This window comes from Acanthaster planci, linkage group LG01, assembly GCF_054643075.1.
Source record: "Acanthaster planci isolate LZ-2023a linkage group LG01, COTS_SCS, whole genome shotgun sequence".
NCBI lineage: Eukaryota > Metazoa > Echinodermata > Asteroidea > Valvatida > Acanthasteridae > Acanthaster > Acanthaster planci.
This window is the reverse complement of record NC_141777.1, coordinates 7,506,489-7,517,551: the sequence shown is the minus strand read 5'-3', so window position 1 is coordinate 7,517,551 and position 11,063 is coordinate 7,506,489. Positions and strand designations below refer to the sequence as shown.

Genomic DNA, 11,063 nt, shown 5'->3' with positions numbered 1-11,063 from the left:
GCGAGACAATGACCAACACAAACCGGGGGGAGGGGTTCTCTCCGTCTCGTACCTTGCTGCATATGTGCAGGAGTCTTGGTGAAATAGGCCTACAATGTATGTACAAGACATGCACGAATAGGAAAGTGTCCAGAAACATCTATTCACAATGGGAAAGTGTCCAAAAACATCCATTCACGTGGCTTCCTTTTCTGACGCAAAGGTTACTGGGAAATCCCCAGACTCGGTTTCGCGCCTAGTCTTCTAAGCAAATCCACGCCCCCACACACAGTGCTCCCTGGCCCTGATCGTGAACACGTCTAGTCGAGTTGAGTCTAGTTGCCACATGTCATGCCCGTGGCATTGAACACAGCGAACAGTGTATTAATGTATCATCGGCTGACTGGTGTGCTACATGCATATGCACAGTACATGTATGTGTATGCGATGAGTGTTGGCAGTGTGTTGTCTAAAAATACACCCTAGGAATTACACACAACGTCTGGGGTTTTCCAGCATGCTTGTATGTACATGTACATGCTTAATAACGCTGCGCATTTCCTGGATGGTTACGGGTTTTTTGGCCACTCATGCACGCCGATCACCAGTTCGACTCCGTCGGCGACAGTACTAAGAGTTAAAAGGCTTCGTCGTTGAGGTGCATGCGTGGGTCCACACACGTGGAAGCTCTTGAATTTCACCTGAAAAGAAATTTGGAAATAAACCCGAAATAATGGCGGACTCGAAGTCGAAACTGCCGTTCGACGCCGAGTATGCAAAGAGCAACAAATCGAAGTGCAGACTGTGCCAGGACTTCATCATCAAAGAGAAACTCAGGTTGGCCTTGATGGTGCAGGTACGCTAAGTTTTGAAATGGAGTGTTATTTTTCAGTACTGTCAGCCGTAACTGAAATCCATTCTCGTGTCCGACGGCGAATGGCGTGGTGACGGTAATTTTAGGGGAAAAAACTCAGATGACCTGGCTGTGCCGTGCATGTACATGTACGGGGATGGATGGACCATGAAATGTAAACAGCCCGGGTTGTGTGGCTAAATCGTCACATGTCGATATTGTGTACCATAAAATGCAGATAAATCGTGAAATTAGGCCTATAATATAATTAATTAGAGAACGGGGTGGATGTCAAATTTATGTATGAAATTGGTGTAGATCTATAGTGAAAATAAGTTATAAAAAATTTAGATAATGGCAGCTATGCGGAATTGATATTTTATAGAATCCATTTCAACAGAAAAAGTATGGAAAATCAAGGGCAACGCAATCGGATGCAAACTAGTATTTTATGCATTATACCGCGATAGCAGGTGAAATATGAACACGCCCGCGCAGTCTAATATTAAACATGCTGTGTGACACGATCTATACGTTTAAAATGAATCGGTTCGCGGCAAATTCGCGTGAAATGCATGATCAAAAAGTTGTGAACCAGCTGGCGATCCATGTGTCAGTACAGTGGGTGCACAGGAGTAAACTCGATCGAATGAAAATATCAAAGTCATGGCAGAGGAAAACGAGAGAAACTTTCCATTTCGTGCGGAGTATGCCAAAAGCAATAGAGCTGGTTGCAAGTGCTGCAAAATGTCCATTGCCAAAGATAGACTGCGAATGGCTAAAATGGTGCAGGTAAGCACGGGAAAATCTGCTTGGATTATGAGGTTTGTTCCTACCGCCGTACTTATGCTCTGATCCATCCAGACAGCTTGCTGTTGGTGCATGCATGGTGTATGGAGCTATTGGTGTGATCGTGGTGTAGGCATGTCCATGGTGTGACTGGCCGGCAGAAAGTGTCAACTGGTACTGCCAAAGGCCTCACCATGCTAAGGTTACACATGCAATGAAGACTACTCAACAGCTCAAATACTGCATGGCATGTAGGCTTACATGGATTATTTTTCTGGAAACCATAGCTAAACTAAACCTACATCATTTACAAATTACAAATGAGAACACTTACATGAGAAATCTTATTACCGATCCAACTAGGGTCACTACCGCATCTGCAACTTTAATCGATAATATATTTTCTAATATATTACACCTTCCTACATCTGGGAGGTGGTTACGGATATATCTTATCATTTTTCCTATATTTACTTCCTTTAGCTTGACTGTCAATCGTCCTAGTCCATGCTTCACTTCCGTACGCGATTATTCTCACAAAAATGGAGCCAACCTAAAACAAGCACTTCACAAATATGACTGGTCCTCGCTCTTTAATACGCAGGATGCTAAGTTCATGGATATATTTACACTCACGTTGAAAAGTATATCCCTTATAAACGTAATCAATCCAGGTCAAGCAAATGCACTCCTAAATTGCCCTGGGTCACTGTTAATTTTGTAAATCTATTGAGCATAAGAATAAGCTTTATCATAGGTTTATGTCGAACCCCACAGATGCGAATCGTACTAAATACACACGCTATAAAAACATTTTAACTAGTGCCATTCGTACCTCTAAACGTAATTATTATACTAAACAAATCGACAAAGAAAAGGGTAATATTAAAAATACTGGGAAGATAATTATTCACATACTCCATACTAACTCTAAGTCTAAACCGCAATAAGTATTATTGATGTAGAAGGTGTTGCTACTAGCAATCTACACTTGATTACTAATCATTTTAGTGAATTTTTTATAAATATTGGTAAAAACCTCTGTCAGTAATCAAATTCTTTCTAATCTTAATTATTCTGATTATTTACTGGACCCTCAACCTAATTCTATATTCTTAAGTCCTGATATTGAGGAAGAAATGATTGATATTGCACATACATGTATGTTGCCAAACAAAAAGAGGTCTGGCTTTGATTTAATTAGTAACTCACTGGTTAAGGAAGTGATCTGGGCAATCTCCAAATCGCTAACCTTTATTATGAACATGTCTAAATCGACAGGTGTAATACCAAATGATATGAAAGTTGCTTGTGTCACTCCTATTTTTAAAAGTGGCAATCTTGATCAAGTACATGTACATACTTATAGGCCTATCTCGGTTCTTACTACTTTTTCAAAAATTCCTGAATGACTATTTCACAATCGTATAATGGACTTTTAAGGCGAACACGGCATAATTTCTGATTCTAAATTTGGATTCCGTGAAAACCACTCAATGTCACATGCTATTATTCACCTAATTGATAAAATAACTACTAATTTACATGCATCTGCCGTTACAATTGGTTTATTCCTGGACCTCTCCAAGGCCTTTGATACACTCGATCATAGTATTCTTCTTAACAAACTTGCTTATTATGGCATTAGAAGAACCACCGTGGAGTGGTTCAGGAGTTACCTTTCAAATCGTCAGCAATTCGTATCTGTTAATGGTACTCAGTCCTCTCTCAGTACAGTTTGTGATGGAGTTCCGCAAGGATCCATTCTGGGGCCACTTTTATTTTCCATCTATATAATGCCTTTTTAAAATCTTCTGATTTGTTAAAGGTATTTTATTTGCTGATGACAGTAACCTATTCAATAGTCACCCTAATATTAATACTCTTTTTTATAATGTTTATCTTGAGCTTACCAAAGTTTTAAACTGGCTTAAAGCAAATAGGTTGTCTCTTAATATTAAGAAGACTAACTATATGGTGTTAGTAAAAAGCAACATCACTAATTACCTGAAATCTTTATTGATGATGTACAAATTGATAAAACCGATTGTGTCAAATTCTTAGGTCTGTATATCAAATCGAATATTTCATGGAAAAACAAATCAGTAATATTTGCACGACTGTTTAAAAAAATATCGGAGTTATATGTAAACTAAAGCCACTTCTCCCTCAGGATGTACCATTTAAACTTTACAATACTTTAATTGTACCATATCTATCATATGGGATATTAGCCTGGGGTAATTGTGGGGTTAGTTTAACCAGTAGAATACTTACACTGCGAAAAAAGTTTTAAGAATGATCTACGCTGCCACCTACATGTACCTTGAACATGGTAGTGCGCTGTTTTATTTGTACAAAACTCTCAAAGTAAATGATATATATTTCCTTCAGCTTGGGATCCTCATGCACCAGTTCAACACTAAAAAATTACCTAAATCCCATTTGTTCTATGTTTATCAAAAATGAAGAAGTGCACCACCATTTCACCAGACAGCACAAGAAACTTTATCATTCTTTTGCATGTACTACCCTCACACAAAATACAGTCAAGCACGACGGCCCCAGGCTGTGGAATTCTTTAGACGCCTCTATAAAGAATCTAGGGAACCTACAAACATTCATGTGTAAATATAAAGCTAAACTATTAATTGGTTATTCAAATTCTATTTAACATCATTTAATTTTTGTGTCTTACAGGGTTAAAAGACTTAGTTTTTACGTGTCTCACTGTCTTGTCTATTTGTATGTCATAATTATTGTATTGTTCGTAATAATGTGTATTATTCCTAATGGGATCCCTACTTGACAAGCGCTGCTTCTATGAGACCCCATCCACAACCATTTTCCTTCCTGTTATATCTTTACTGCATATAATTAGGTGAAAATTGCATCAGTATATATTTAGATATCCATTTTGAATGTTTTCTTTCTGTTTTCCAAATTCACATCTGTGCAGTCCCCATACTTTGACGGCATGCAGCCAAACTGGTACCACTTCGACTGTTTCTGGAAGGTGGTTAAGGGCTCGGTGAAATCGACAGCCGACATCGGTAAGAAAACATGAGCCAGCGCATTGATCATATGACAGCCCACTGCATTCTGGATGTACATGTCAAGTCATGAGTTGGGGCATGGTGTTTCTTCTGCACCCCAGAGAAACACATGTGGTTCTCAAGATAAAGCTAAGGGTGCCATGCCATGAATCCTTGAGGGGGGTGGGTAGCATGTCTTGCCCGTCATAGCAGACAGCTGTTGTTTCACGGTATGTTGCATTCAAAAATACAGTAACTCACTCTGCAAGAAGTAAATCACGTCACTGCAGGGTAATCTGTTTGCTTTCCTTCTGGGTACACGATTGAAGTAACTTGCTACAAGAAGTATCTTGAGACATTTTGTATGATGCCATAATCAAATTATTTACCATCCCCATTAAAGGAATTGTTTGTTCTGCTCTTACACAGGTCACTTTGACGCCCTTCGTTGGGACGATCAGGAGAAGATCAGAGAGCGCATCAGTGCCAGTGGTACCACAGCAGCCAAGGCTAAAGGGGAGACGCTAGAAGACTTTGCAGTAGAGTATGCCAAGTCCAACAGGAGTGTCTGTAAGGCATGCGGAGAGAAGATTAATAAGGTACATGTATGATACGTGTGCCTGAACTTAATGTGCTTGAGTTTTATAGTTTACATACATGTACCTACTGTGGATTTGAGAACAAAACAAGTCCACGCAATGTAGTTTGTGTATAATTTTTGAGTCGTGCGCACCTCATGTGGACTTGAAGATTGGCATAATTCAAGATTCAAGATACTTTATTGTTGAGTAAAAAAAAGTTTTCACACGAAATTTGCTCTCCGAGTGTTTCAGGAAATAATATTACAGTATACTACATAGATGTAAAAAAAATTCTAAAGCATTAATCAGAACTAGTTTCAAAAATATTAAATTCAGTTACATTATGGTACATTACAGATAGGATCGTTTAGTAATAAAAAAGATAAACAATTTAGAAGAAGGGGGGAACAACGAAGACCTCGCACAAGGCAGAATGACAAAACATGAAATATGGAAGAGAAAAATAAAACCAAAACTACTCATCAAATAAAATATGCATTAAAAATACGGATGGCCAATGGTAAAAAAGAGGATTTCATTCTATTTGTTTTCCAAGACAGTTGGCACATTCTACCAGATCGGTTTCCAATAATAAAAGGGTTGAGAGGATGGGTAACATCAGACATAATTTCATTAAACTTGGATACAACATGACACTGAGCTATTTCCTGGATGTTCTGAAAGTCAGCACCAATAATTCTTTTCGCTTGCTCGTTAACACGTTGAAGTTTGTTACGATTGCACAAAGTGAGGGAATCAAACCAACTTATGCAGCAGAAAATTACTGTCAACTGTACAATGCTCTGTAGGTTGCCTGAACCTTGAGTGGCATCACCAAAACAATCACCTGTCTCACTTCTGCTCCTCTCCCACTTTGCACTTCAGAATGACGTCCGCATCAATTACAAGAGCTCCATTGCGGCAGCAGCGAAAGGCCTGCCTGGTACCATGGACACGTGGCACCATCTGAACTGCTTCGTCAAGCCAGACCTGCTGGCCACCGTCCAATGGAGAGACACCAACTCTGTGGACAAGATTGACGGCTACAAGAGACTGAAGACAGAAGACCAAAAACTGATGAAGGAGAAGTTCCCTACGTACGGTTTTTGATTCTAGAGCATTTTTGATTGGGAAATGAGTCACTTGACATAATGACAGTGGTACAGAAGTACGTACAGAATACTTGAAAGTAGTCCTCTGTAATAGCTGTTCGTAAGCTTCTGGCAATATACTTCACTTCATGGATTGGAACATTTCATCTGTCACCTTGTGAAATTACTCTTTGGACCCACAAACATTTGCTGTTTTTAATATGTTACATTTTCAGCAGAAATGAAAGACTTCTCCATTCTTCTGATGAGCTTGTTTTCTTTGTTCAGTCAAATTCAAATTGCAGACTTTGTCTGAAGTTTTGTCATTCCATTGATTGAATCTTTGTGGCTCCCACAGAAAGCGAAAGGCCAGAGCGTCTGTCGATGAGCCCGATTCGAAAAAAGCCAAAGTGGTCGACGAGGAGAAGGAAAAACTCAAGGTAACTGGGCTATGTCTGAATTACAGAAGGTAAAGGGTCAGTAGAGGGGAACGGTCTGCTGTTTGTTCCTCCATCCCCTAGTCTGACTACGAGGGGTTCAAATTCCTGTTAATTCATTACTAGCTTGGAAGTTGAAAAGATAAAGTAATTGGCTCTTCCTTGGGCCTGAAAAGCATTTGTTGAAACAAAGTACCAGCACTTTCTGCCATGCTCAAAACTGCTCTGCAAAGATTGTATAATTTGCAAAGATTAAAACTTCCTTATCAGCATTTAGGTTTTGACCATGTAGATGAGATGAACCGGATACCTTCTTGCTGGTATTGCTAGCTTGAATTAATCTTCTGTGAGTGGGTTCTTGATAGATGTTCCTCCAAAATTCTGTCATTGAGTACTACAACAGTTCAACATGCTAACTTTTCTCGATCAATTCACAGTACCGCGTACCAGCAAGAGATTTATCTTGATATACGAATGTTTTGCAACCCATTTAGAAAAAAATTACGACATTTCGCTTCAAAAGGCAGTCCGTTCTTACATACAGACTTTAACCCTAGGCCTGCCAGACGTAGCACAGTCCATCAGGTTAAAAGTCTGGTGCACTTTGATGCACCTCGCAATTAACAGCAGCAGAACAAACTGGTCATGTTGAGACAATGGGGGCTAGTCCCATTGAACAATGCCAATGTTGGATCTTGTGGTAAATCGCAACCACAGACTCCCAGGCTGTTTGGCCTTGGGGAGAGTTGACCTGCTAGATCTTGTTACACTGTATGGGCAAGCAAGCCACTTTGACAAATGATGTAGTTTGATGCATCGGGCAGGGTTTCTAGCCAAAGTAGGCTGGGGGTTAGGGGTGAATTAAGAGGGACACTGTTTGGCGTTTACCACAAATTGACTTGACAGATGTTTAGTGTAAAATATTAGATTTATGGAAATCTTGGAAAGCCTTTGAAATAAGTATGTAGCTGTGTTTTATCGACCATAAACAGTGACGGTTTGATGATGCAGGAGGTCAACTGTGGATTTGAAAAGGCCTTGAGGGGAAAGTTTTGTAATACTTTGGTTTTTGTCACTCCAGTTCAACGAAAGATAATGAAGATAAACCATGAAAATCACGCCAAGCTATGTTGCATCTCGTTTGACGCTCTAAAACATAACCTGCCGATGATGTACACGTTGATAACTCCTTTTGTCTCTTCCTGCTTTTCATGCAGGCTCAGAGTAATTTTGTCTGGAAAATCAGGGACGAGCTGAAGAAGAGTGTTGCCATTTCTTCGCTGAAGGAACTGTTGACAGCCAATGGACTGAGTGTACCAGCTGGTGAAAGCAAAGTAGGTGATGGGCCCAAAACATAGTTCATAGGAAAGAACCAAAGCCCTTATGGGGGGAAGGTATCATCACTCTTGCACATGTCCAGTCTCGGCTTATTCCATCCCTAGTAAATTAGTTTGCTGAAATACCCACTGAGAGTGATCTCAGAAGTTTAACCACTCCCTGCTGGGCGACCTGTTTTCGAGTACATAGGCTTTATATGCAGAGCCGGGGAGCCCGGAATTTGGACAAAAGAGTTGGACCTTAAAACAAAAGACCGTGCTCAGCACAAAAGACAGAGCTGCTGAGCATTACCGAAATTTTTTTTTCTCTTAATATTGGAGATAATCCAGCCTTGTTTTGAAACAGTATACCACGGTTTTAGGCATTTAGAGCAAGCGGATTACCACCGGGGACAAAAGCTCTCCACCACCGCAGCGATGAGCCACACAACACTGCTGCACACTAATCTGGCCCCTATTGAAAAGAGGTCAGCAGTGCACTGTGCTGGTTTCGGGAACAAAAGAATCGTACGTATTACACCACACAATCTGGGCTCTTTTTCCAAGGCTGCAGGCCTGGCTGAAATATTCAGGAGTCAATGAAGGTTACTTGTCAGCTTTAGAGTAGTGCCCAGAGAGTCTTTCATTATGGTATAAACGGCCATTAAATGAAATGATGAATTTTTGAAGAATTTTGAAAACGGAAAATCTTGAGAAGAAGCCGGCATCTTGTCTTGCTAAAAAAAAATCCACCCGGCAGCAAGTGGTTAACAGATGCCCCAGAATTGTTGCATCCCTTCAAGATAGGCCCCAAGTGTGAGATGAAACTGTTGAACCCAAACTAACTTTTCCGTCTCGTTTTGGTACGCTGATACTGGCCTGTGCATTTGGTTGGAGTTCGAATTTGTTAACCACTTTAAAAATTACCACATGTGTGCACTGTTGCTTATCTGACTGTTAAAATCACTTCCAGGAACTGAGACTAGTTGATGCGATTTATTTAATGTCAGTACTATTTATGCTACAGTGAACTGCTGACTCCTGAAAATGCATATACATGTAGATTGTTGGTATGAAATAGGCAATCCACTCTTGTGGAAAGGTCTGGGTTCTGAAGCTTGAGCGGCCCCCGGACCTCGCACCCTATGGTCTCATGCTTTGCGCTTGCATTAGTCCCCACCTGCATTAGTCCCCACCCTTGGCACCAACCTTTGTCTTTCACAGTTGGAGAAATCTGTTCAAGGAGTGCCTGCAGGAGTATTATCATGCTGCATATTTCAGAGTGAACTCTCACATTGGTTTCATTTAAAACCTAGACCTTTCCACAAGAGAATTAGTTTTCACAGTCTGCCATCCCCAGATCATACTCTTGTCAGTATTCCACCACGTAAAGCTTCAATTTATACTAACAGGATACAGTCTATTGTTAGTTTAAGTCATAATGGGTTAAAGTGCTTCTTAAATTTAACCCTGCAAATCAAGGTTTAAAGCCTGGAGCCATGATGTCATAATGTTCATTTTAGGTGGTCCCTATATTTTTGATGCTATCTTCAGATCCTTGACCGAGCAGCAGACTGTATGGCCTTTGGCCCCACCAAGCGGTGCATGGAATGCGACAATGGTCAGTTTGCCCTGACCACAGGTGGCTATCAGTGCCAGGGTAATATGTCCTCCTGGACGAAGTGCACGGTCTTCCTGCAGGATGTCAAGAGGGGAAAGCTGATCATTCCTCAGGACTTGGACGAGGAATACCTGTAAGATTTACCGATCGATTTGCCCTCCTTTGTAAACATTTTTCAGTTTCTGTATCCTCACCTTAGATGGATGCCACTATCTATGAGATTAACAAAATGAGAATATGAAGACCCTTTTTTCAGAGGAAAATGTGAAGTCACTTCGAAACAGAGTAAAAGTCTCGAAAATTGATCCTCGAGCAATTTCTCACTTTGCTGGGTCCAACCTCATTCAGTTATGTCTTTAAGTATGCTTGGACCTGTTGACAAATTAAGTTAACTTTTTTTCCTCTCTCCAGGACAAAATTCAAGTTCAAAGCCTACAATGGCGGCAAACGAATCTTCCCCAAGGAAGAAGCTGGAGCAGGGCCATCAGGAACGTAAGATAACGACCCCTTGACTTTTTATATCACCAGAGGAGATTTTTGGCACTAGCTGAGCCTTTAGGAGTTTTTTCAGTAATTCTGCAGTAATTTTGACACCATTTTAGAGAAAACGGAACATACCATTCTCACCCAGCGCCCATTTTCTGATACATGTCGGCCAAACAAACCTACAGTTTCACTGCCGTGCTCAATACATGCTGGCCGACATGTGTGTGGCCTTCAACTTCAAAGGACCATAACAAAACCGAATGACAAATTGAGTTATAACTTCACATAACTACTGATAACGAATATCTTTACTTGCATACCAAGGCATGTGATGGGGTGGGGGGGTGGAATCCCTCCCCCAAGCCACACCCTCCCCAACTGTGACATGGTCCAAAATAACCTAGCTCTTTTAAGGTTAAGCAGCAGGTTTGGAAAATTGTCCATTTCAAAATCATGACAACAGTAAACATAACGGGAGTGGAAAAAAACTTTTTACTCTATTGTACACAGGTCTGTTGGTAACTTGCATTCTGTGAATGACATGGCCAATTCACTACGGCATTTACCTTTATATTTTTCTAGCTTTCACGAATTTGTTTGTTTTATCCACTGTCAATTTTCCAACAATAGAGGCTTTGCATGGTAGCCATCTTCCAGGCCAAGTCTTTTGTTCCACAGAGGAACCTCCTCTGTGCATACCCTGTGGAACAAAGAACTGGCCTGCAAGATGGCAGCCATGAAAATCCTCTATACTCCTTTGTTAAAATTTTGGCAATGGCAGAGGAAGATTTAGCCTTGCTTGTGGCACCAAAGACTCATTTGTAGGTTTTATCATACCTGTTTAAATATTGATCCCTTTTTGTAGCAAAACATCG

The 11,063-nt window shown here is 40.5% G+C and overlaps 1 protein-coding gene across 2 annotated transcripts in view; it reads left to right on the top strand.

Annotated features, from left to right (window-relative positions):
• Nucleotides 1-271: 271 nt before the first annotated feature.
• The window catches only part of parp1 (poly(ADP-ribose) polymerase 1), a 68,088-nt gene continuing 57,296 nt past the window's right edge, over nucleotides 272-11,063 (top strand). Inside the window, exons 1-8 of one of the 2 annotated variants that reach the window (XM_022234840.2) lie at nucleotides 272-835; nucleotides 4,581-4,674; nucleotides 5,086-5,255; nucleotides 6,123-6,334; nucleotides 6,687-6,768; nucleotides 7,983-8,099; nucleotides 9,636-9,835; nucleotides 10,114-10,194. In XM_022234840.2, the coding sequence (XP_022090532.2) occupies nucleotides 713-835; nucleotides 4,581-4,674; nucleotides 5,086-5,255; nucleotides 6,123-6,334; nucleotides 6,687-6,768; nucleotides 7,983-8,099; nucleotides 9,636-9,835; nucleotides 10,114-10,194 (1,079 nt within the window). In that variant the 5' untranslated portion in view covers nucleotides 272-712. Of the gene's footprint in view, nucleotides 836-1,445; nucleotides 1,625-4,580; nucleotides 4,675-5,085; nucleotides 5,256-6,122; nucleotides 6,335-6,686; nucleotides 6,769-7,982; nucleotides 8,100-9,635; nucleotides 9,836-10,113; nucleotides 10,195-11,063 lie in introns of those variants that run through there. The other variant, XM_022234839.2, reaches the window with a different exon arrangement.